Genomic DNA, 24,362 nt, shown 5'->3' on the forward strand with positions numbered 1-24,362 from the left:
GTACTGGACAGTGCAAGGACAGATCAAGGATTCTGACCTACCTCTAAGGATAGTGAGAAGTGGGACAGCCACATTCTCTGTGAAAGCAGGCTGGTGCTGTCCATCAAATTTCAGATTTGCAAAATACAATAATCTCATTTAATTGGAGATCAGATTTCATTATAAAGTAGAATAATGCATCTCAAAACAGAGGTCCAAAATTTGTTAATTTCTTTTAAAAAAGTATGTGGAGAAGCTGAAATTTCCCTCTTAGAACTGACACTCATACTTCCGGGATGGGACAGGAATGTTTGTTCCCTGTTGCATGTCCCGGTTACTGTTCTGTCTTGATAAACACCAGCCAAGAAGGCTAGATTGGAGCCAGGTGGTGGAAAAATCCTTTGCCCTGGGGCCCTTCTCTGTCCATAGGGCAGGGCTCTGACCATTTCTGATGGGACTCACCAACCCCTCTTTGTGGCTCCTGAAGAGACTGTTGCACTCTGGAAAGAAAGAAGGGATTGGTAGGGCAGCATTTCCTGGTTCTGACAGTGGACAGGTCTTCCTTCTGGACACCGTGCGGGGCACACTGCCTATGCTGTCCTTTTACACCTCCCCACTGTCCTCTGAGGTCAGCATTAGCACCTGCAAACTCCAGAGAGGTGAAGAGAGTCACTCAGGGTCACACAGCTAGTAACCCAGAGCTTTCTGACACCATAGCCCAGTATCAATCACAGCAGTCCAGACTTGGGGGATTTGAATACTCTCTGCCTACCCACCAACATGGGAACAGCGGTTGCCAGGAAGAAATTTTCATTTCTGTGTTCTGTTTCCATGTGAATTACCCCTGGCGGGGTACTTACAGTTGACTTCAGTCTCTAAGATTTGGGATCAAATATTCAGGACATTAAAAAAAAGAAAAAAGAAAAAGAAAAAGGAGACAGCCTCCTTATCTAGACCAGGAGACCAGCCTCAAGAAACCTAGGAGGGCTGCTTGATCTTTCTTCTCTTGCTCCTGGCGGGTTAGACAATCTCTGGTGCCCAGGAGCCCTGTGGCTTTAAGCCTGAGCCCTGGTTTGGGAGGAGACTGGGAGGGCGACGGAGGGTGCCCGCCTACCTGGGGGAACCTGCTGGAGGTGAGGCTGGCGCGTCTCGGGATGCGAGGCGGGCGGGGGAGGCTGAAAGTTGGAGCAAGCAGGAAGTGAAGCGAGGGCCGCCCGGGAGGAAACAGACTAGGCGAGTCCCGTCGCGGACAGGCCCGAGCCGCTGGGAGACATGGTGAGCGCGCTGGGAACCAAAAAGGGGCTGATTCAAAAAGGAGCCAGTGTGGGCTGGGGGCGGGGTGGGGGGCCCGGGGATCGGGGGAGCAGGTGGCAAAGGCAGAGTGCCGGGCCAGCGCTGGCTGCGGCCGCTCTTCTTTGACAACTTGGCTGCGGAAAGCTCGCAGCCGCCTGGGCGGGTATTCCTGCTCCTTGTCCACTCCCTCCCTGCCCTGACCTCGCGGCTGGCCTGGAGCAGGGTTTCGGTGGGGGCTGGGGGGGTCCGAATTCCAGGCGGGGAGTTGCTGAGAGGTCCTGCATCTCCTCCTCCAGCCCGCCCGCCAGCCGGGGGTTGTGACAGCCCCGGGCGGCACCTCCGAAGTTCCCGGGGTTAGATTCCAGCCCTGTGGCGGGAGCTCTGCCCGGCTGCCTTTCACCTTATCCCCATATAGAAACCCCAAGAATCTGTCTCCCCGCGGAGTCTAAGGAATCGGCGGCCCCCTCTCTCTAAACATGAGGAAGAAAGCTAAGGGTTTCTAAAGGAACCAGAAGTTGGTTCTCTCTGATAATCCGTCTAGTTTGGACCCCCGCTTCCCGGCCTGTTTCAGAGGTTGAGTGGGTCAGGGAGAGAGGAGCCTAATACTGGTCTTTCCCTCCCTATTCACAAAACCTTATCGTCAGCCGGGAGGACTTGCCCTCCATTTTCCTCAACACCCAGGCTGCTGTTTTTATTTAATATCTGCTTAAGCAGGCGGTGGTGGCTTGGGTGCCTGCGCATGGTGCTATGCGGTGGGGAAAGCAGAAGTTCATGGCGCAATGGCCGTCCCTCAGGTGGCCTGGTGGGGGCCTTGGAGCCTGGTTGCTGTTTCTCTGGGTCTCCGCAAGGAGGCTGCAGGTGGCCTGGGGCCCCCAAACCCCTCTTCAGCTACTGTCTTGCAGTGAGAGGGGGTTTGTGCCCCCTGAGGGTGTTCTGCCGGCCAGCACACATATTTTTTAATGAGGACTCTTTGATAAAGAGTGGTGGGTTTCCCCTGTCAGAAGATGCCAGGTCCTCTGACCACATCAGAAGAGCAAGGCAACCATGGAGTGGGATTTAGGGCTGTGTTTCTTTTCCTCCTCAGGGGCCTCGAGAACCTGAAAAGAAACTTGATCTAGTCTATCTAGCATCAGCGCTCACCTTCTGGGGCTTCAAAATGCATTTGTTTTTGATTACATGAGTAATACATGAAAACATCCTCTTTGTAAACAGTTGAGGCATTAAAAAAAGCTAAAGTCCACCTCAGGCCTTCCCCTCCCCTGGCCTCTGAGGCTGACTCTCAGTTCCTCCACCACTTGGTCTAATTAACCCCTGTGTTGCTGCCCAGGAGGAGGCCAGTGGAGGTGGGGGACATGATCACGTGCGGAACCTGCAGAGTGAGGTGGAGGGCGTCAAGAATATTATGACCCAGAATGTGGAGCGGATCCTGGCCCGAGGAGAAAACCTGGAACATCTCCGCAACAAGACAGAGGATCTGGAAGCCACAGTGAGATGGGGAGCCCACCCGGGGGAGGGGTTTGGGGGAGGGAAGGGTAGAGGAAGAGAGGGAGGGAGGATTGTTGGGTTTGGGGGCTTGGTGGTGTTGGAGGCAAAATGAATACGAGGGAAGTCTGCCTTTTCCCTTGTTTGGGGGAATTGACAAGCAAGTCCCCAGTTCTGACTCTGGTCTACTCCACTGATTGGTACTGGGGTCCAGGCAGTGCCTCCAGGGACTTGGCGGTGGTTGGGGGGAATGGGCAGAGCTGACTCTTGGAGGCATTTTCCGAGACAGATAAGATGGCCCAGTCAGCCCTCGCATTCTTAGGCCCCTCTCCCTTGAAACTGATTTTTCCCTTTGAAGGCTGCGCCTGACAATCATTTGGGCCTGACCTTCCCAGGGCAAAAATATTGGCTCTTGAAAATTCCTCCCAGGGCCTTTGGCCTTCTCTAGGAGTTACTAGGCAGGGGGCGGAAAACTGCTAGGGTTTTGCTGAGTCTGCTTTAAAAGGAAGCTGGGAAGAGCAGTGAGATTCTTTGATCCAAGGGTCCTCTGCTAGCTGAAGGCTAGAATAATATCTCCCACACATCTTGCTAGACCTCATTCCTCTCTCTCTCTCTTTCTCTAGCCAGGGGCTGAAGCCAGCTGCTCAGGGAGGGAGTAACTAACAAAATACTGCAACAAAGGTTGGAGCCTAAGGTTCCACGTCCACAGGGAGAGACTGGCTGTGGCTTTCCAAGTCCAGAATGTACTCTTGGGTCTAGTCTCCCCAGACTTAGAATTTCTTCCCACAGCCTAGTCTGGGGAGCATGGCCCAGGGAAATGTAATTTCTGCAACTCGTGTTGAGGAGGAAGAACAGTTTCTCTCACCTCCAAGCTCCCTGCTGCCCTGGCCCTGTCCTCCAGCTTCAGCGGTTCCCATGGGGCAAGGAGTTGTGGAGCCTCCTGGAGCTTGCACCCCTCAGCCCATGTGTGCCCTCCCAAGGGCAGATTGTACAGACAGTGTCGCATCCCTGGGTGTGAGCATATGGAAAAGACTCCTCCATGTGTGTGACAGTGTAGGGGTAAGGAGAGAAGGGGGGTGGCAGGGGTCAAGGGGAGCCCAAGAATTCTAAATTTGAGCCTGGCCCATCAGAGTGTCATGAAGGTGTGTCTGTCAAGGTAGGAGGACTGCACTTTTTTTGTGTAACAGTCTGTTCCATCAACTGCTCACGTAAATATTTAGATGACTAGCCTGTGGGCCTCTGTTTGTCCTCTTGTTCCGGTGGAAGGAGGCCCTGGTTCACTCTGCCTTGTCCCCAACAGTCGGAGCACTTCAAGACCACATCGCAGAAGGTGGCTCGGAAGTTCTGGTGGAAGAACGTGAAGATGATTGTCCTCATCTGCGTGATTGTTTTTATCATCATCCTCTTCATCGTGCTTTTTGCCACCCATGCCATCCCAACTTAGGGAGCCCCTCACCCCCGCCCTCCTCTTCAGGGCAACCCTCCACAGTGGGTGCCAAGAAGGGTCCTCTCTCCCATCCTTGCCCGCAGGGAGTGCTGCTGCGTCCTCCCGCCCCTCACTCAGGGGCCTCTCTACCACACTGTCTGCCCCAGGCTCCTTGGCCCCCCGGAAGGAGAAAGCTGGACTGTGGCTGTGTTTCATGGGCCCCCAGAGTTGGTTGGAGAGACACCCAGAAAACCCAGCCTGTGGCTGGGAAACAGATGGTGGCCGGTGGGCAATAAAGACCTTTCGGTATCCCTACATATGTGAGGTAATTTCTCCCCTTCCATTTTGCCTTTGGCTCTTCTATTTCTTTTCTCTCTGGAGACACCCTCTGCCTGAGATTCACCTGTTTGAGGCCCCATGGTTGGAGGGGTAGAGAGTGTATGTTTGGTGAAGGAAGATGGAGTCTTCCCATCCTTCTCTTATTTCCATTCTTAGTCAGAGGTCTCAAGAAACAGAATTTTCTGAGGCTCTTCACATGTGGAAAATTCAAAACCATTTTAGGGTGGTATGCAAGACTCCTAAGTGTGTCCCCTGGGGTCTTGCCATGTCCCTTTTATTACTTCTTTGCTGGAAGTGTTAGCCGAGACAGGCGAGGGCCTCCTTCTATCTCTCTTGTGTGGCCCTATTGCAGTCTAGAATAAGGGATTGGAGGAACTGGACCACTTTTCCTTCTTTTTGGTTCTGCAAAGTTGTTTTTGCTTGTTTGTTTTGTTTTTGTTGTTTTTAATTTAAGTAATCTCTAAACCCAACATGGACCTTGAACTCACGACCCTGGAATCAAGAGTCATGTGCGCATCCGACTGAGCCAGCCAGGCGCCCCTGGTTCTGTGAAGTTCTATTTGTCTTCTGTCTGCCCCTGCCCTTCTGGGACTTAGCAGGGCCTCCGGGTCTTAGCTGAGGGGGCGAGCATCTCTCCCCATGTCTCGTGGCCGGACCCAGTCAGTGTCACAGGACAGGGCCTATGGCCCTCCTTCCCCTCCATGTACAATGGGCCTCTTTGTCTTTGGCCTTCCCTCCTCCCCGCCAGGTTCCACCTCATTGTCACTCTTTCCTCTGTCTTGATTTGGGGAAAGGGCTCTTGCCATCTCTGTCCCTGTTTCTCCCATGGACTTTACAACTTTCCAGTATTGAAAACAACCTGTTTTGGGGAGGGAGTGTAGAAGGGTCAGGGTTGGGAGACAGGATTTGGGACTCCTCCTGCCAAATCAGCTTCTGGAATCGTACTCCGGAAACCAGGGGGGAAAAACAGTCTTTGTCCTCCTATGATAGACCTGTGGCCATCCTCTCTCCTTAGGTCATTCCTGGACTCAGAGTCCACAGAACTGGGGTGAAACCTCTTCCTTGGGATCTAGATTGCCCAGGGTGGGAATGTGGGCTGTACTCACGCAGGCTCAACCCCCTTCCTCAAGAGGGGCCACAGCTGAGAGGAGGGGGGTGGGGGGGTGGGGGTGGCTGGGGTGGGCTGGAGAGCCGGCGTCTCTGACCGCCCCCCCCCCCCCCCCCGCAGCTTTGAAAGGAGAGGAGAAAGGGTAGATTCAGCTCAGGAAGGCTCTGGAGGGGTGGCTTCGCCCATCCTCCCTCCCACTGAGGAGCAGGGTCACATGAGGGCAGGGCAGCAGCTGCCCTTGTGGTGAAGAGGGAAATACAGAAAAGCCAGAACTAGCACCTTCTCCCTGGGGGTCTGTTTTCGTTTTGAATTGAGGAGAAATCCGCACAATATGGTTGTGTAAGTGTGCATTCAATTGTAGCAGACAGCGGTAGCGTTCTGAAATACACAGTTCAGCCGCAGGTAGTGCATTCACAATGTTGATTGTGAATAAAGTTTCTTTCGTTTTAAAACTTTTCCGGGAGTCGGGTTTTGGTTACTGGCGAACGCACTCACCCAAGGTGGCAGAGACCCGGCCCGGCTGGCTGTTCGAGGCGTCTCTAGCGCCGTGCCCAGCCTTGGCACGGATACAGATGCTTGTGCAATGAGCGCTACCTCGGCTCCAGAGCCCACTCCACTGTGCCCGGGTCACAGCTTGGGACCCCGACGTGTGGCCAGAGTGCAGCGCGAGCACCAGGCTGCTCAGGCACGAGGGCCCCAGTTCCGGAGGCTGGGCCGGGTGCCGGCAGCTTTCGCTTTCCAGCGGTCCGGGTCGGGGCTCCGGGCAGGCGCGCCCCCCGCCCCCGCCGGCCGCGGCCCCGCCCCTCCGCTTCCTCCCGGGTATCTGGCACCGCGGCCGCCGGGCGACAGAGGAGCCCGAGCTGGCGAGGCGGCGGCAGCAGCTATGGTGAGGGGCCGGGCGGGGCGGAGCCGGCCGGCCGGGGGGCAGAGGGCGACGTAGGGGTGCGCGGCCGGAGGATGAAGTCCGAGGGTGGGGGTGTCGTCCGGGACCCGCGCCTGTCCCCCTCCACCCGCCCCCCCCGCCGCCGCCAAAGTGAGGTGCCCGCGGCCGGGAGCCGGCTGGGAGCCAGCGCCTCCACTCGGGGCGCGCAGGCTGGGAAGGGAAAGTTTGGCCGCCGGCGCTCAGTGTGCAGGACTCCAGCTTCCCTCCTCCCTGAGCCAAGGGGTTACGAGCCCAGGCTTCGGGCTTCGGAGTCAGACTCCAGGCTGAGATCCTGGTGATGGCCACTTGCTGTCTCTGTGACCCCGGGCCAGTCACTTAACCTTCCCGAGCCTTCTTTTCCGCATCTGTGAAGTGGGGTCAGCAATGCCTGCCTTACTGGGTCTTTGCGAGGTGAAGGGAGATGCAGTGCCAGAGCCGCGCCTGGCGCTCAGAACCCGCTCCCGAGGAGTGGTAGGTAATGCCATGACCTCTTCAGCCATTCCTGGAGCTGTGAGAAGCCAAGTGTGACCCGGGAGTTGGAAACCTGAGCAGATGGGGTGGGAGAGGGCTTGCCAGCCCCACGGCAGGGTACTGGAGGGCACACTCCTTCCTCTGCCGAAAGATAAAGGGAGATGTTTACCCTAAAGGTTCCCCTGAAGTTATCAGACTGTGGCACAGTCCTGGCTCTCTCCTAACCTCTACCCAGGGACACATTCTTGAAGTGAGTCATCCCTCACTCCTGCTGCAGACTCTGGCCTGTGTCCCCACTTGCCGTCTCTAAGGCAAAGGTGTCAGGAACAGGTGGTGCCAGTAGCTTTCCTCCATCCTCTGGACTCCTGGGAAGATGGGCTGGGCAGGAAGCCGGCTTGGGACTTCAAGCTTCTACCCTGGTGAAGCTGGCAGAGGTGTGAGGGATGTGGCCTGGCTGGGGGTTGAGATGTCTAGATGGCCTCATCTCTAGGGAACCAGAGGCAGGAAGAGGAAGCGGGGCAGGAAGGTTGCACTGAGCTCTAAGGCCACGCCAGGAAACTGAGGGAGGCTCCAAGAATGGGACAAAGCTTGGAGCCCACTTCCCAGCATGCAGGGCAAGGGATCAGGCAGGGCTAGGGGTGGGCTTCCAGTCGGCCTTGAGCACTTGGGGAGAAGAGGAAACTCCTGAAATGAAGGCTGAGGCCAGGATAATTTATTGGGGGGGGGCGGTTACTGGAAAACTCTGGCACTCTCACAGGTTCAGCTGAGGCCAACAGTGGATCAGAGCCTGGCGGTAGGGGTGGGGGGGCGCATACCTTGATCTTTATCCCCTCCCAGCTCCTAGCCCCATTCCTCTGTATCTTTCACACCTTTCCCTTTCTCTGGCCCCAGCTCTTTGCCTTTCTTCTTCCCACCCCTTTCCCTGCCTGGTCTTTCTTCCTTGTCCTCTCCTCTGATTCATTCAGTCAACAAGCATTTCTTGGGCATTTCCTCGGTGCCATATGTGGTGACAGGTATAGGGGACAGCACAGAACAGTGATGGGAAAGATGAAACATGAATGGGTAAGGGCTTGAATTCATTCATCCTACAGATGGTCCTCTCTCATGCACGGCCCAGTGAATGTGGGTTTTGAGCAACGGGCTTCCCTCATAGGCACACAGGTTGACTTGGCCGCATTAAGAAGTCTGGAGAGTCTTTGGCCAGCCAGCTAAAGTATTTGAGCCCCTGCTTTACCTGCATTCACTTTAGCACCATGGTTAAAAATGTGATTCTTGGAGTCTACATGGGTTCCACTCCCGGATCGTCTATTTACTGGCTGTATGACCTTGGACAGAGGACTCCACCCCTCTGAGCCTCAGTTTCTTACAAAACTGTTATAATAGCATGCCTCAGTGGATTGTGGCCGGGATTAAATGAGATCAGGTGAGAAAAGTGCGCATTAGCTCAGAGTACGTGCCTGTTGAACGTGGCTGTTTTCACCGTCAAGACATTAAACCTTCTCAACAGCTTACAGGGCCTGGTGGAAATGAACTCCATGCAGATTAGTGAAGACCCAGGTGATGTTCTGTATTTAGTTGCGAGAAAAGTAAGTGCACATGTTTGCAACAAGGAAGAGCTTGCTTGGCTTTGTATTTTGTAAAATTATTTAAGAGGTTTTATTGACCACAGGTATTGTAGAGTTCTTGAGATCTGACTGCTTAAAAAAAAAAATCAGTGAGGGAAACTCAGGCTCTGTCCATAATAATAGCTATTATTTATTGAGCATTTGGAATGTGTCAAGTATTGTGATAAGCACTTTGTAACATGTCACATGCATTAGCTGACATGGTAGATACCATTCTTGTCGCCACTTTACAGATGAGGAAGTGGAGGGTCGGCAAGTTTGCACAGTGGGTGAGGGGCAAAGGCAAGATTCCAGGGAACCCAGGGCTGCGATGCAGAGCCCTGGCCCTTAGCTCTGAGCTCAGGGGCATGCTGACCTAGGAAGATGCTGCTACAGCCCTTCGTTGCCCCCGTCCTCTGACAAGGACAGTGGTGACAGCTGGAATAGTGTTTCTTCAGCACTCACCGAGAGAGAAGGGAGACAGGAAGAGTTAGAACAGGGAGGTTTGGAAAGCTTTGTTTTCAGAGGAACCAGGGGTATTTGGCCTTGAAACACCTGAGATATTTGAGGGTTGTAGGCAGGATATTCTGTACAGAGGGTAACGGTCTGTGGAGAACATTTCCTGTGTAACTGCCACCCCCTGTCTGCCAACCACGCAGACCCTGGTGGGGCTGGGAAGCATCCCTCCCACCCTCCCTTCCTCTCTACACTCTGCTCTCCACGAGCCTGGCAACCCTTCACACCCTTGCTGGTGGCATGTTTCCACCCATTCTGGCTGGCCCCCCGGCCCGGAGTTTTCCCGCTGCCATCCATACCAGTCTACCACGAATGCAGAAATTCCAATTCTTCTTCTTCTTCTAAATATTGTGTTTTTTTTTAAAGTGTTTAAAAATTTATTTGAGGCAGAGATCACAAGTAGGCAGAGAGAGAGGGGAGGAAGCAGGCTCCCTGCGGAGCAGAGAGCCCAATGTGGGGCCTGATCCCAGGACCCTGGGATCATGACCTGAGCCGAAGGCAGAGGCTTTAACCCACTGAGCCACCCAGGCGCCCCATTCTTATTCTTTCTCTTCTTCTTCTTCTTCCTCCTGCTCCTCCTCCTCCTCCTCCTCCTTCTCCTCCTTCTTCTTTATTTATTTATTTGACAGAGAGAGAGAGGGAGCATGGGCAGGGGGAGAAGCAGAGGGAGAGAAAAGCAGACTCCCTACTGAGCGGGAAGCTGGACGCGGGTTTGATCCCAGGACCCTGGGATCATGACCTGAGTCAAAGGCAGATGCCTAACCGACTGAGGCACCCAGGCGCCCCTAGAGAAATTACTCTGAAGCCTCCCTCCCCCTTGGCTCAGAAGTCTACACTAGGTCTGGTTCCAGTCTTCCCTCTAAGTGAATGTCCTCTTCTGGACTTTCACTCTGTATCTTCTCTGGCCCCACCCTGTCCCTCCGCCCTTACTCTCTGCCTGGTCTCTGTCTGCCCCAATGCCCCAGCTCTACCCCATCCTGCAAGGGCTCGTCCACCTGGGTTGTCTCAGTATGCAGGAGTCCACTCTCTGAGGGGGGCTCCAGCACTCAGTGTTTGAACTTCTCCCCTCTTCCCTAAGGGGGTCACATATGTCTCTTTCCCCAAGCACATAGTGAGCTTCTTAAGAACAGGCACAATTCATCTGGAAATGTTTCTTCCCCGTGTCCACTGTGTGTGTTCCTGGCACTATGCTGAGTTCACCACGGCTGGAGGGAGCGTGGCCCTGTCCCCTGGTCCCTTACCTCCGTCCACATCCTGTAGTTCCTTATTTCTCCCATGCCAGCAGGGGAGACCTGTGCATACAGTGTCCTTTTTCCTCTGGTTCGGGGAGGGCCAAGGAGGGCCAGGAAGTTAAGCCTGAGGCCTCTGTGTTCCCTGGAGCAAATGTGTTCATTTCGGCCTGGTCCCACCTTGGCCCGGACAGACCTGGCTTTGCAGTGGGAAGCACAGCCCACTCTCCTGGAGAACGTGACCCAATGTCATCCTGTGTTGGAGCATCAGAGAACAACGGCTGTAGTTTTCATAGCAGAAAACATAATATGCAGCAGGCCACCAACCTCTAGCTGTGACTGTCATTTTGAATCTTTGCCCATTCTCAGGTTTTGGCCTTGGACTGTTAGGAAGGTGGGGATGCCTAGGACTGTGTGAACACGGGCTGCGTGAGCTTGTTGACTACCATGGTAGGAAGAATAATGGCGATGATGGCTGGCCGAGGAAGAGGTATAGATGTGGGCAGCCGCCCTGCTGTCTGCATTATTGCTCCTTGTTCCCCAGTCACTGCTCCCCGTGCCTGTGAGTGCACACCTCTGGCATGGTTTGCCTGCCCCCTTTCCAAGCAGGCTGCTTTTCTAGCTCATGGGTAAATATTGACCTACTTGGGTTTCAGATGCCTGCCCCTCTAAACTCCTGCTGGGCTGGATAAACACACTAGGATAACATCCTTTAAAAAATAAGAGTTGCTTTTGGAGAGGCTATAATGTGATCACTCTGAGTCTTCGTAATGGTCAGCGCTGTGCTGGCCTCCTGGGCCATCGGGATGGGAGCAGACAAAGGTAGTCCCTTCTTCTGCGGCTCGTGGTCCAGTTGGGAAGATAGGACTCATGTACTGGGAATGCTTGGAGGCCATGTGCAAGGCAGCTGCAAGGATCCTGAATGTGAATTCTTGCCTGAGTAGGAGTGGCCCTCTGTGACCACCAGATACTTCTCCTTTCTCTGGTTTTAAGTGGAATTCAGTCAAGTGCCAAAATGTCAGTTGCAGACAATGGGTAATGTGGTCTGGCAGGAAAGGGAGCTTGGCCAGTGCTCTGTGGAGAGGAGATGGGAACAGGGATGGGCTGTCGGGGACTAGAATGGCAGGAGAGAGCTGCTGTGGTTTGTGACTCTGCTGGGATTCAGCTCCCTGACACATCCCTGGACCTGCTCCTGGACTTCCAGCTCTTACTGGGGCCTCCTACCCTGGGTCTCTCTTGGTCGCATGTGTCCAAAGCCCAGCCCCTTTCTTGCTTGTGACACACTCTCTCTTCTCTCCCCTGTTCTCTCAACACTCCCTGCACCCCTACGTTTGGGCCCTGCACCTCCCTGCTTTGTCCTCTGAAATGAGCTGGGTTCTTTTGTCAGGTGTGGTTGCTGCTTAAGCTGAGAGGTCTAAGAGTTGGTTTCGTTGTCTGTGAGTTGGACCCCAGTGAAGATCCCGGGTAGCTGGAAGGCTGAGGCCAGAGGCCAAGGAGGCTGAGATTTCCAGGCAGACAGGGAATCAGTTCTGAGCACTGATGCGGGAGTAGGATCATGCCAGGAGGCAGAACTGGCCTAGTCAGTCAGAGAGAGATCTGATCTTTTCAGTTTGTTTCTGTGTGTGTGTGTCTGTGGGGTTAGGTAGAGGTTATGACGGGTGGTGGTCCAAAATTACCTTTCTAGTTCTACGGGGTGGATCTCCTCCCTGTCTGGCTTCTAGCTATGTAGCTTGGTTCCCTGCTCTTCACTGCTTCTTTAGGCCAGTAGGAAGCCCCAGGGCCTGTGTCCACTGTGTGCATATTGGGTAGAGGCCATCCGAGAGCAGGTGAGCAGAGTGTCTGCTTTGTGGGAGGGTGAGGTCCTGGGAAGTTTCCATTCTGGGGCATCTCAGATGAAGCTGAGATGCTATAGCCAAGGCTGACCTCGGACCTGCCTTGATGGGCATGGGGAGGATCTGATCTGTGAGATCAGAGGCAAGCCAGACACACCCAGGAGACCAGTCCTTCACTCTATACATGTCATACCCTTACCTGAAAGCTGCTATTCCCCCTACCCACCCACACACCCCCACCCACAGTGGGGGCAAGGAGGCCGCTAGTTCTCAGGATCAGAGGAGGGCCAGCTGGGGGCCTCATGCAGTTCTGACCTTGGGCTTGGTGCCCAGGCAGGGACAGAGTTGGAACGGTGCCAGCGGCAGGCGGATGAGGTGACAGAGATCATGCTCAACAACTTCGACAAGGTCCTGGAGCGCGATGGGAAGCTGGCGGAGCTGGAGAAGCGATCGGACCAACTCCTGGACATGGTGTGAGGCCTGGGGAAGCAGGGGTGGGGCTGGGAGAGGCCACAGGGCATCCTCAGAGCAAGTCCTCAGGCTGTGCTCAGGGTCTCCAGGCCCTTCCTGGGGCCTGAGGGCCAGTGTGGGACCCATAGGTTTATAGCCTAGATAAGTTCCAGGCAGGCCTCATGAAGCAAGAAGTTCTTGGTTTGAAGCTTCCTAAAGGCTGAGGGTTGGTATTGTTAGCCAGGCATGAGCCCACAGGGGTGTGGGTCGAAGGCTACACCAGCATCTGTGACCGGGAGTCCAGCCGGGAGGGTCCCAGGGCAGGCTGTGTAGAGAAGGGGAGCAGACAGGCTGGGAAGATGCAGGAGATTAGGTCTTGCTAGGGGGCAGGGAGGGAAGGAGGATTGGGAGAATCTGGCCCTGGGGCTCCAGGGAAGCCACTAACTCCCACCCTGTGTCTGGGGATGTCCACAGAGCTCCGCCTTCAGCAAGACAACCAAGACCCTGGCCCAGCAGAAGCGCTGGGAGAACATGCGTTGCCGGATCTACTTGGGGCTGGTGTTGGGCGGTTGCCTGCTCATCCTCCTGATCGTGCTGCTGGCCATCTTTCTCCCACAGAGCAGTGGGGGCAGCAGTGCCGCACAGGCCCAGGACACAGGTGCCGCCTCGGGGCCTGGGGACTGACCCAGCTGGGCCTGGAGGAGAGGCCAAGTGGCCACACTGGCCGGTCCTGGTCTCCACAAAACCCCAGCGTTTGCTCACATCTGAGCCACCCAACTGAGCACCGAAGAGCAACCTTGATGTGTGCACCTTTGTATCTCCTATCACCCCACAGACTGGCCCTTGAGGGCAGCCTGCTGCACTGGCCATGACAGGCCAGCCCCACCTGGAGCTCAGTAAAAGCTGCTGTTTGGTTAAAACCTAGTGTGTGTGCCCACAAAGTTCTTCAAGTTGGTTCATCCTTCTCTGCCTCCACTCCTGAGGTTGTTTAAAGAGTCAGTGGAAGGACTTCAGCCCTGGAAGGTGGCCCCTTTCCTCTTCTCCTCCTCTTCCTTTTTTCTTTTTTTTAAGATTTTACTTATTTATTTATTTGCCAGAGAGAGAGAGAACAAGCAGGGGAATTGGTAGGTAGAGGGAGAAGCAGGCTCCCCACTGAGCAGGGGGCCTGACGTGAGGCTTGATCCCAGGAGTCTGGGATCATGACCTAAGCCGAAGGCAGACGCTGAGCCTCCCAGGCATCCCTCCTCTTCCTTCTGTACTTGATCCAAACCTACCTAGACAGATCCTTCTGGGGTACAGGTGCAAAGACAGAGTGGCTCCCAAACCAGGCCCTCCAACCAGGGCCTTCTGAACCTGTTTCTCTCAGAATGAAATCTGTTCTTTTTCTGATGTCTTGAGAATGCTCAGAATAGGACTCCAGAAGAGGAAAGCACCTCAAAGGTTTTTAATCTCATAAGGCTCTTATGTTTTTTTTCTTTTTAAAGATTTTATTTATTTGAGGGAGAGCAAAAGAGAGAGAAAGCAAGCACAAGCAGGGGGGAGGGGCAAAGGGCGAGGGAGAAGCAGGGAGCCCAATGAGGGCTCTATCCCAGGACCCTGGGACCATGACCTGAGCTAAAGGCAGATGTGTAACTATGATTGAGCCACCCAGGTGTCCCAAGGGTTTCATTTTTTTTTTTTAAGGCTCTCATTTTTGAGTAGACTTTTCCCTTTCTGTATACTCCGTCCTCAATTTCTCTCCTACGCTCTTCCTCAAGCTTTACACCTGATTACAGATGAGGCAGATAGCAGTGAAAATGGGAAGGGCTTCTCTGGTCCTGTAATTCACCATCACAAAGGATAGCCTAGAGCTTGCCCTGTAGGAAAGAATTTGGCCTTTTCAAAGCTCCAGGGCCACACAGGGCTAAGCTGGCAGGGCCTCAGGGTCACAGGAAAGATGACTGGGTAAAGGCCATGGAAGAAGGAAAGAAAGCCCTACCAGGACTGCAGGATCTGGGTAGTCTCTGCCTGGGCTACTTGACTGCACCTCAAACTCAAGTGTGGGTGGAGAGGAATTCAGGGTCAAGTGTGTAACAGAAGCAACTCCTTGTTAGGTAAAGTGAGGGCTACTGACAGAGAAACAAGAAAGAAACTAAGAGTTGTGTGGAGCTTTACCTCTCACAGAGCTTGTTACTTCCAGTGGACTCATGACCATCTTCATTTTGGAAAGATGGAGAAAAACACTTGGCGCCCTACTTGGTCAGCAACATCATTTAGAGGCCATGCGAATTTGGGCAAGACACTTCTGAGGCTTGGGTTTCACATACGTAAAAAGGGACATACTTAACTCCCAGAACAATTGTGAGGATTATTTGTATTGTAATGTTCTAGATGCCAAATAAATGGTAGCTATCACCCAAATCATTTACTGCAGTAGTTCTCAACCCTGCCTCACATTAGAATTACCAGTAGAACTTCTAAAAATACCAGCTCCAGGCCTAGATCCGTGAGTACCAAAGCTAAGATTTAAATCCAATTCTGCGGGATGCCTGGGCACCACACATTAACCTACATAAGCCTACACAACTGCCTTATGGGGCCTAGATCAGTTAAATCAAACTCTCTGAGGGTACGTATCTGACGCAGGGTTATTTCCCCCTGCTGCAACCTCTCGTTCTCTCTCCAGGATAGTCATGGGTAGTCAGTGATGCAAACTTTTTGAATCCAAGTCACTAATTTACTTATTGAATTCAAGCCACTAATTTCACAGAAGCTAGGGGGAGGGGCTGCGCAATGGGCTGAAGGTCACACACAGAGTTCCCTGTTCGGGTAAGGCCCCAGATTCCCCAGCAGGGATCTTCCCTCTCTCGGTGGGGAGTTTTGCCCCACTCTTTATTGTTCCTAACACAGAAGAGATAAGCAGGGTATTTTTGTTTTGTGGGTCAGAGGGGAATCAAGAGCGGACTCCTGAACCACCCAGAATGCAGCAGGTGCAGAAGTACTCGGCGGGCATCAGGCAGAGCAGCGAGAAAGGCTGTGATTCCGGGTTCTTTGTACCCTGAGCCCCTGAGCCAGCACCTCGCTCTCTGGAGGGCTTCTAGCATCTGCACGTCCTAGGCCCTCTGAGCCGCAGAACGGACTGACGACTCCTAAAGCCCCGACACTTGGCTTTCCAGGACGCTGTGGACGAAAACCGCACATCACTCCCACTTCGTTTACCCTAGGTTCGGAGTCCAAAACAGATATTTTCTGACGAGCCTCATCCCCTGCCATTGGCTTTAGCGTTTGGTCACCTGATTCCTTTGAGCCAACGAGAGGCAGCAGAAATAATACTTCCGCTTTCGGCCCCTAACGAGTCTCTGTGCCCGCCTTTCGGATGTTCTGATTGGTCTTCCTCTCTCAAGTCTGCAGCTTATTGGCCAGCGCCGCGGGGCCGCAGTCCATCAAGGTGCGAGGGCTGTGTCAGACACCCCGGCTGCCATGGCGTCCTATTTTGATGAACACGACTGCGAGCCGTTGGATTCCGAGCAGGAGGCCCGAACCAATATGCTGCTGGAGCTCGCAAGGTGGGTGCGTGGTGCTAGGAGGTGGGGGCCCAGGTGGCAGGTTTCTGGGCTGGGGCTGGCTGGAGAAGGCGGATTACATGGGGCAGAGAGTCTGGGGAGGACTCTCTGAGGAGGATGAATAATCTGGAGAATTAGTCCGGGGATGAGATTCGACGAAGGTCGATCATTTGGGTCATCCGTGGTTGGGCCGGGCAAGGGGATTGTAGAAAAGACTGGAGCTGGTGGACGGGGGAGTCGGGAGCGGGAGGGCAGAGAGTCTGGGGAGGACTCTCTGAGGAGGATGAATAATCTGGAGAATTAGTCCGGGGATGAGATTCGACGAAGGTCGATCATTTGGGTCATCCGTGGTTGGGCCGGGCAAGGGGATTGTAGAAAAGACTGGAGCTGGTGGACGGGGGAGTCGGGAGCGGGAGGGCAGCGGGTTCTAGTAGGTACGGCAGAAGACGGGTCATGGGGCCAGGGGAGGGGCCTTGTGGGTGTGATTAGGTGCGTTCGTTAGGAGCAGGCAGGGAAGTCAACACAGCCACTTGGAATCTGGCTTTACCAGGTGATTTCTGCATGGCCTGAGTAACTTCTCTGAGCCTGTTGCCTCATGTGTAAAAATGGGACTAAACAGCTTGCATGCTCGGGGTTGTCTTATAGCAACTGGAAGCCATTTCTCACTGTGCTTTTTATCTACCGAGCAGTTTATGGGGTAGCTGTTAGGAGTAGCTGTTCAGGGTATATTTATCTGTTAATGCTTAGTGGATTGTGGGGGTAAAGAGAAAGTATGGTTTTCTTTGGTTCTGAACATGCATTGTTCTTCCCAGGTCACTTTTCAACAGGATGGACTTTGAAGACTTGGGGTTGGTAGTAGATTGGGATCACCACCTGCCTCCACCTGCTGCCAAGACTGTGGTTGAGAACCTTCCCAGGACAGTCATCAGGGGCTCTCAGGCTGGTAAGAACATTAATTCTTGCTGCTGTTTGGGGCAGGCTTTCCAGACCCACCCTCTCCCAAGCTAGACTGGTCTAGCCCTTCAGTTTTCCAGGTCAGGTTGGGGCAAGAATGTCCTTCAGGAGTGGGAGCCGGGAGGTAAGGCCTGTAGCAGCTCTCCTGATCAGCACTCCCTCCTAAAGAGCTCAAGTGCCCCGTGTGTCTTTTGGAATTTGAGGAGGAGGAGACTGCCATTGAGATGCCTTGCCATCACATCTTCCATTCCAACTGCATTCTACCATGGCTAAGCAAGGTACTGCTTCCTTTCTCTCACCCCTCACCCTGCCCTGAGCCCAGTTCTCAAGCCTCTTCCTGTTTATGGACTTTTAGGGGATCAGGGAAGGGACAGGGGTAGGGGTGGGAACTAGGAGCAGGGGACAGGTGTTAGCTTATGAAGACCATACCTGGGCTGAAACACTGCCCTCCTTTTCTCAGACAAATTCCTGCCCCCTGTGCCGCCATGAGCTGCCCACTGATGATGACACTTATGAGGAGCACAGACGAGATAAGGTAGGGGCTGGTGGTAAGTGGAGAGGTTGGGTGGTAATGGGGACCCCTCAGGCCCTGTCCTTAGTGTTTTCATTCCCTACCTTAACAGGCCTGGGTAAGCCTCAGGGCCACTGGCTCTGGTTGTTTTTCTGGTGACTTTGGCAAGGGACAAGAACCTTGGCAATGTACCTGCTAGGGGCCTGAAAACAGTCATAGGCAGCCCTGTGATAGTTGTCCCATCATGCTGCCCACAGGCCTTCAGGTATGCCCCATGCCCAGTGTGCCCTCTTTCCTTCAGGCTCGCAAGCAGCAGCAAAAGCACCGACTTGAGAACCTTCACGGAGCCATGTACACATGAGCTGCCTGGGGCTGACCACCCGTCCTTCACATCTTCCTCTTGTACCTTGAATCCTCATTAAAGATTTCTTTACCCACCCTGCACTGCATTGCTCAGAGGCCTGGGTAGGGGCTCTGTACCCCTAAATGCTGTTGGAGAAGATGGGCCTGAACCACAGAAAGCACTAGGCTATGTGTCCCTTCCTGCCAGCCCACTGGCCTGAGAGCAGTGGAGCCTGGATTAAGAACCTGGCCACTGGACCAGCCAGTGCTTGGGCCTATGAGCTCATTGTTGGAAAGAAATCATGTCAGGGTCTGGCATCCACTGGCTACTTACAGATGGTAAAGAAAAATTAGCCTACATCTCTCTTCCCTGCAATTTTTAGTCAACCTTGGAATCCCACAGGCTTTCTTTAGCTTCGTTGTGAAAATTGCTTCTACCATTTTAAAGTTGCTCTATGGGTGACCCACACCCTCCCCCACCCCCCATATCCCTTACTAAGGAAGCAAACTTCAAACCACTTTGAGTGGGGGAAGGATCACCTCAGTTCTTCAGACTGTTTAAAGGTCTAGAAAGGGTTTCAAGCCCTTGAGGGGTATTTGGATGGCACCAGGCATCCTTTGTTCTTGGCAGCCCAACTCTCAAAAGAGCAGTGGGCACCCAGGACTCTCCCTGAGGGCAGGGGTTTCCTCCTATCCTTTGCCTAGGGAAAGCTGTCCTGGCTTAGGCCCTCGCTTGATTCTATTGAACAGACTACAAACGTGCAAATTAGAATTCTTTTAATAGATAAAAAAAAAAGTACTAAAATACCCATGTGGTTCTGCTGTATTATTTGCCCAAAAGAAAGTAAAGGGCAGAGTGAAGAATCCCAGTGCAGCTCAGTGAGCCCGAAAGAGGGCCTCCCCACAGACTAAGTAGTGCTCCCCCCCTCCACTCCCTGACTTCTATCCCTCTTGCTGTTCCCAGCCCCCAATTCCTGCAGCAGGAAACCCCAGTGGTGTGGCCTCAGCACTGGGGCGTAGAAGGCACCTGAAGGGCTGGCTGGGTGAGTGAGGATATGTGACCTTTCAGAAAAACAACACTGCAGAGTCGGGGAGTAGCTTGTGTGTGGCCCACGCAGCTGCCTGGCCCGCTCCGCTGTGGCACAGGTGAGTGTAGGATGGCGGTTCCTTCAGCAGCAAGGAATCCTATATCCCAGCAGAATACTTTCTCAAAATCGTTTTTGGTACAAAATAAATGCAAAGTTAATGAGGTGGGGAGCTGCTGAGGCTGGGCCAGCCACCCTCCCCAGACCTCAGATCATGGCAATGCTTTCAGGAGCACAGTTGAGGCGAGTGGAGGTGCTGCTGCTCCCAGAGGACTTGCAGGCCCGGCCAGGGGCAGGCTGCAGGGCCGCCACCAGCGTCTCTGAGGACACTGCCCCGAACTCATAGCTGAAGGTGCCGTAGAAAATCAGGATGTCAATCACAAACACCCACTCGCACAGGGCTGCCCCATGTTGCAGCTGAGAGCTCTCGTGCATAAAGAAGACACCGCCTGCAATGGGGCTAAGGAAGTGTGCGGTAGTACACGTGGGAGCTGGTGACACTCCTATCTTCCCAGCGAGCTAAGCTGGGGCAAAGAGCCACCTCTCACGACCTGGGAGGGGAAGAAGGAAACTGCACTAGGCAGTATTTTCCGGCTATATGTATGCCGAGCTCTCCCCGCCCACCCCTCCCTCCACCCCCACCCCGTGGGGCTTGTGTGTGGGGGTGGGGTGGGGGGAAGGCTGGGTTAGAGGAGGAGTTCCCGGCTGTCCTGGAAGGATACTGAGGATTAGGGTGACAAAGGCGATGGCTGCCAGCACAATCCGCAGGTAGGCCATAGCCAGGTCCTGGGGGGCAGTGGCCCCATGGTAGGAGAGGGCACAGTGCAGGCAGACGAAGAGCAGCCCGGCAGGGAAGGCCACACCAGTTCCGATGTAGTGCAGAGACTTCGCGTGGTCCACCTGGGCCCAAAGAGAGGGGCTCTGTGAAGCAGCCCCACCTCTAGCACACCTCTTCCCCCTTTCCCTCCTCCAGCCCCTCTCTCCCCACCCTCAGCTTCGAAGAGCTAGCTCTGCCACTGGTGTCAGTCTTCAGAGGACTGAGGGCAGCTGCAGACAGCCAGGCCCCGCTAGTGAAAGTTCAAGAGGCAGGCAGGTGGGCACACCTGGAAGTTGCCAACCACCACGAGGCCCGCAGCATTGGTGCAGCCTGTGATGAGTGTCGTGGTGTTGACCCAGGAATGACGACTCTGCTCCAGGAGCTGCCCATACAGCAGCAGACAGATCAGGACCACTGGGGAAAGACAAAACAGGTGGGGCCAGCACTGGTGCCCTCCTCCCACCAACTACCCCCCCCCCCCCCCCCCCCCGCGCCAGACCACTCTTGAGGGCTGAAAGGGAATAAAGGGCAGGTAGTGAACTGGGTTTCCTCAGGCTCTGGCCAGCAGTGTGGCTGTGTGGGAGCCTTTGGCCCTTGTTAAAGGAATGGGAGACAAATGGTCCCTCTTGCTTTAGCCCTTGGTGGGGTGGGCTACACTGAACAAGAGTTTCGTGGGCCTCTCCGGGGTGGGGGTGGGGAAGTGGGCTGGACTGGGCTGGCTTGGGGGCTGAGGGCACAACTCACCCATGAAAGCACCCATGTTGCCAATGAGGCTGAAGAGGCAGCTCTCTGGGGGATATGTGCCACACTTGCTGGGGGTGGGGGGCAAGGACAGAGTGAGAGAGGGGCAGGAGCACTAGTACCCCCATTCTGGCCTATCTGTCTCTTGCTTTATCTGTGCCTGTTCCTTAGCAGGCAAGCCACTGATTTATGAGATGGGCCAGTTGTGTATCACGCACAGCTGCCCCCAGGCTAGGCCCTCCCCCAAAGCAGAGCTCATGTATGCAATGGGTGAGAGAATGCCTGAGACTCCTTGGACTCCCTGAGATTGTCAAGGCCTGCAGCCAGTCTGGCTTCCCTTGAGCCAGAACTGCGGCTGTGCAATTGGAGGGCTTGAGCTTCAGTCCAGGTGCCTCCACTTCCCAGCTGTGTGACCGGGACGGGGACATGCCTCAGTCTGTTCTCTTGCCTACAAGACAGAGGAACAGTAGCTGCCCCGATGCGGGCAGGACTGAATGGCACTGCGCACGAAGTGCGTTCCGCACCGCACCTGGCACACAGTGACCGCACGGAGGGCTATTACAAGTAATCTCAATCCTCTCCTTATTGCTGAGACTGCGGTACAGGTCTTGCTTGAGGGCCTGAGTCCCCCTGACCTGCTGGTTTCCGGCTCTACCTGATGAGCGGGATGTCGTCCAAGGTGCAGCAGGTCTTGGGGCCCCCGTGTTCGGCGGGGTCAGGAGAGCAGGATTCGTTGTAGGACCTGGCAGGCAGGACAGAGAGTAGCCTGGGGAAAAGGGGCTCTTCCAGGTTCTCGGCCCGCAGCCTCGGGCCCTCTTGGGGACCGCCCTCCCAGACTTCTGCTGGCAGGGACAGAAGAGCCCACCCCCCAGAACCGGCCTGAGACAGAAGCCAAAGGGGTGAAGGGACAGTGGGAAACAGGGAGACAAGCGTGGAGCCATGCCTGGGGAGGGGCAGGCGTTGCCAGTGTCAGTTAAGAGCAGCGAGGCCCAGGGTCTCCGTCTGGCTTGTAGCTGCCCTGACCCGAGAGGGAACAGAGATGAAGGGAGCTTTAGAGGGAGGCTGTCTGCAGAGTGCGCCATACCAGTTCTCCACAGGGCACGCGTGGCGGTTCATCACGGCCATGGCATACCTGCGGGAGCAGAGCTGTCACCTCACACCCATGGCCCTCCCAGCCCAGCTTTCCACCACAGACTCTCTTCTCCCCATTCTGGCCCCATTCAGCCTTTGTCCTGGCTGGGGACTCAAGTTGAGGTGGCCCTGAAGCTTGATACCACACGAGAACCCACAGCATGGCCCAAACTCGAGGACCTCTGGAAGTGGCCCTGGCTAGAAGGTCTGTCAGGGTCACGCTACTGGATAGCAGTGGTGCCAGCTTGTCCAGAGGGGCTGTGTGCCCAGGCACCAGGCCAGGCTCTGGAGACAGCTAGAGTGATCCTGGGTACCACCCTGGAGCCCACAGCAGGACAAGGGACTCTGTGTGTGCCGTTGAGCTCCTGTTGGGTGCTGGCTGGACCCCAGCCCTCCTCAGCCTCGGCCCATTTTGTCCCTTAGTTGTTCTCTCCCTTCCCCTCCCCCTCTTTACTCACACAGTCCATAGGCCCGTGATGGAGAATGCTGACAAGCTGACAGGAAGGAGGATCCAGGCGGTCATGAGGGAGGGGAGCCAGGGTGGTGGTGGTGTGGGGGGGAGGACAAGAGGTAGGTCGGAAAGAGGGGGCCGGCCCAGCTGCCTTAAGATACTTCACCAAAACCATCAGCGGCCCAGGCCTGGTGGAGAGAGACAGGTCAAAGTCCAGGGTCCAGTGTCTGGCTGCAGCCGGTCGGGGGAGAAGGTGGCCAGCACCGGATTCACAGCGCCCACATTTGGGGCTGAGCCCGCGCCAGAACGTGGACACCTTGTGGCCTCCGCCGTGGGTGTCCACGTTCCACCCGCATGCCATCGGTGCGCCCAGACTCTCAGGCCGGGCCGTAACGTCTCGGGAGGGTGTCCCGTTCCCAAGCTGGAGGGACCAGGCCGGGGAAGGGACTGCAGTCAAGGCAGTCCGGGCGTGCCGCGCCAGGGAGAGCCTGCGGGCGGGTGCGGGTCCCCGCGGAGCGGCGGCCGCGCGCAGGCAACCACCTGACCGCGGGCGGCCGGTGGGGAGAGGCGGGTTAGCCCAGGAACCCCAGCCCGGCGGGGCGCACGGGGCCCCTCGAGAGCTGGGGGCGAGAGCCTCCCCAGCGGACCCCCAAGGGCCGGGTACACGAAGGGGCCCAGTACGCACCTCCTCGGAGCGCCCCGCCGCCGCCGCCGCCGCCTCCGCCGCGCCCTGCTCGGCCCCTCGTGGCGCCGTCTCTGGCTGCGGCCCTCGGAGCGGCCCTGGAAGGTTTAAAGGGCCGAGCGGCCCCGCCCCTAGCGCCCCAGCAGCGCCGCGCCGCCCGCCGGGACGTGGAGTCCGCGCTGCCCTGGCCCCCGCGCCCGCGCTCCGCAGGAGACTACAACTCCCGAGCCCCCGCGCCCGAGGGCGGTGGAAGCGTGGGCGGCGCCCCGACCTCGGGGGTCCTGAGCGCTGTCGGGTGGGACTCGGGCGGAGGCTCCGACTCCGAGGTACCCAGAGTCCCCCTACCTTGTTTCTGAGGTGGGAGCTTCGGGGGAGCGGGAAGCTCTGGGGCTGCGCCTCTGTGATTGGCATCGCGCACAAGCCTGGAGGAAGCCTCCCTCCGCCGCTGGGCACATTTTTGCATGCCGGACTGGCCGACAGTGAGACTTGGGGGAACCTCGCAAAACGCGGCTCCCCGTGTCTGCCTGCCCTAGGCGAGGCGGGTCAGCGAAGAAGGGAGGACAAAGCCTTGGCTGTTAAATTCAAGCGCCCTGGATTTGGCTTATGTTTCCCTAGGCTTGGCAAACTCTGGAGGAGGGCTCCTTTCATCAGATACTTATTTTCAAGTGTCCAAGGACACAGAATACTGTTCAGAAGTCAGTGTCCAAAACATGTTTCCTGGCTGATGAACACTTACTTCAAGGCCACAGAGACCAATGGATACCCATGGTCACACATGGCCAGGTACTGGTAAGCAAGAGAGGAGAGGCAGATTGGAGACCCTGAGCAATTTGGGAAGAGGAAACAGAATAGTGTGGGAATAAATTACCACCGGCTTCACCAAAATGTACAGGCCAAGGGTGCCTCCTTGGGCATTGATGAAAAGGGTGGGAATACTTTTCACATACTAAAAGTGTGTCTGGCACTATAAGAAGCCCAGCAGGTGCTGGCACCCCTGTCAGACAACACCTGGGCTGATAGATGGTTATCTGAAGGGAACATGGACCCAGACAGCCAGGAGCAGGGGAAGCTTAGGTCTGGCAGCATTGGAGAGTCAGAGGTAATGTGCAGAAACAGGGGGCCATGTATTGTGAGGAAAAAATGGAGCAGATAAACTGCACAAGGGCTTGAAGGAGCGACCTTTTTTGGACCCAATGGAAAGTGAAAATGGAAACCGAAAATCTGTTGGAGAGCACTTTCCTCAGTCACTTCAGGACAAATAGATAAAGCAGGGCCAAGAAGTATGGCTGAGCAGGGGCTCCTGGGGGGCTCAGTTGGTTAAATAAGCGTCTGCCTTCAGCCCAGGTCATGATTCCAGGGTCCTGGGACTGAGCCCTGTGTAGGGCTCCTTGCTCAGTGGGGCGCCTGCTTCTCCCTCTCCTTGACCCACCCCCCACCAACTTGTGCCCTCAATTT

At 55.4% G+C, this 24,362-nt stretch overlaps 4 protein-coding genes across 4 annotated transcripts; 3 read left to right on the forward strand and 1 right to left on the reverse strand.

Annotated features, from left to right (window-relative positions):
- The first annotated feature begins 972 nt into the window (after positions 1 to 972).
- On the forward strand, positions 973 to 4,495 carry VAMP8 (vesicle associated membrane protein 8). The gene is made up of 3 exons (XM_080812656.1): positions 973 to 1,254; positions 2,600 to 2,758; positions 4,055 to 4,495. The coding sequence occupies exons 1-3, from the start codon at positions 1,252 to 1,254 to the stop codon at positions 4,196 to 4,198; spliced, it is 306 nt and encodes a 101-aa protein (XP_080668782.1). The 5' UTR covers positions 973 to 1,251; the 3' UTR covers positions 4,199 to 4,495.
- Positions 4,496 to 6,094: 1,599 nt separating this feature from the next.
- VAMP5 (vesicle associated membrane protein 5) lies at positions 6,095 to 13,574 on the forward strand. Its single transcript, XM_080812658.1, has 3 exons — positions 6,095 to 6,513; positions 12,535 to 12,672; positions 13,126 to 13,574. The coding sequence occupies exons 1-3, from the start codon at positions 6,211 to 6,213 to the stop codon at positions 13,333 to 13,335; spliced, it is 651 nt and encodes a 216-aa protein (XP_080668784.1). The 5' UTR covers positions 6,095 to 6,210; the 3' UTR covers positions 13,336 to 13,574.
- Positions 6,481 to 18,102, forward strand: RNF181 (ring finger protein 181). Its single transcript, XM_080812659.1, has 6 exons — positions 6,481 to 6,513; positions 16,035 to 16,196; positions 17,006 to 17,136; positions 17,316 to 17,425; positions 17,608 to 17,682; positions 17,960 to 18,102. The coding sequence occupies exons 2-6, from the start codon at positions 16,111 to 16,113 to the stop codon at positions 18,017 to 18,019; spliced, it is 462 nt and encodes a 153-aa protein (XP_080668785.1). The 5' UTR covers positions 6,481 to 6,513; positions 16,035 to 16,110; the 3' UTR covers positions 18,020 to 18,102.
- A 658-nt stretch (positions 18,103 to 18,760) lies between these two features.
- On the reverse strand, positions 18,761 to 23,047 carry TMEM150A (transmembrane protein 150A). Its single transcript, XM_080812657.1, has 9 exons — positions 22,911 to 23,047; positions 22,233 to 22,413; positions 21,728 to 21,775; positions 21,299 to 21,385; positions 20,647 to 20,714; positions 20,189 to 20,316; positions 19,808 to 19,985; positions 19,292 to 19,534; positions 18,761 to 19,185 (listed from the first exon to the last, which is right to left on the reverse strand). The coding sequence occupies exons 2-8, from the start codon at positions 22,295 to 22,297 to the stop codon at positions 19,293 to 19,295; spliced, it is 816 nt and encodes a 271-aa protein (XP_080668783.1). The 5' UTR covers positions 22,298 to 22,413; positions 22,911 to 23,047; the 3' UTR covers positions 18,761 to 19,185; position 19,292.
- Positions 23,048 to 24,362: the final 1,315 nt, after the last annotated feature.

This window comes from Martes martes, assembly GCF_963455335.1.
Source record: "Martes martes genome assembly, chromosome: 9".
NCBI classification, from domain to species: Eukaryota; Metazoa; Chordata; class Mammalia; order Carnivora; family Mustelidae; genus Martes; species Martes martes.

What these genes read in the sequence shown, in the direction of transcription:
- VAMP8 (XM_080812656.1), top strand. An exon ending in CAGAGGATCTGGAAGCCACA is followed by an intron (nt 2,759 to 4,054) that starts GTGAGATGGGGA and finishes TGTCCCCAACAG; the next exon opens with TCGGAGCACTTCAAGACCAC.
- TMEM150A (XM_080812657.1), bottom strand. Translation starts at nt 22,297, where the DNA reads ATGACCGCCTGGATCCTCCTTCCTGTCAGCTTGTCAGCATTCTCCATC. An exon ending in CAACATGGGTGCTTTCATGG is followed by an intron (nt 20,317 to 20,646) that starts GTGAGTTGTGCC and finishes GTCTTTCCCCAG; the next exon opens with TGGTCCTGATCTGTCTGCTG. An exon ending in CTTTGTCACCCTAATCCTCA is followed by an intron (nt 19,535 to 19,807) that starts GTATCCTTCCAG and finishes GCCCCATTGCAG; the next exon opens with GCGGTGTCTTCTTTATGCAC.
- RNF181 (XM_080812659.1), top strand. Translation starts at nt 16,111, where the DNA reads ATGGCGTCCTATTTTGATGAACACGACTGCGAGCCGTTGGATTCCGAG. An exon ending in TTCTACCATGGCTAAGCAAG is followed by an intron (nt 17,426 to 17,607) that starts GTACTGCTTCCT and finishes TCCTTTTCTCAG; the next exon opens with ACAAATTCCTGCCCCCTGTG. An exon ending in AGGAGCACAGACGAGATAAG is followed by an intron (nt 17,683 to 17,959) that starts GTAGGGGCTGGT and finishes TCTTTCCTTCAG; the next exon opens with GCTCGCAAGCAGCAGCAAAA.
- VAMP5 (XM_080812658.1), top strand. Translation starts at nt 6,211, where the DNA reads ATGAGCGCTACCTCGGCTCCAGAGCCCACTCCACTGTGCCCGGGTCAC. An exon ending in AGGCGGCGGCAGCAGCTATG is followed by an intron (nt 6,514 to 12,534) that starts GTGAGGGGCCGG and finishes CTTGGTGCCCAG; the next exon opens with GCAGGGACAGAGTTGGAACG. An exon ending in CGGACCAACTCCTGGACATG is followed by an intron (nt 12,673 to 13,125) that starts GTGTGAGGCCTG and finishes GGATGTCCACAG; the next exon opens with AGCTCCGCCTTCAGCAAGAC.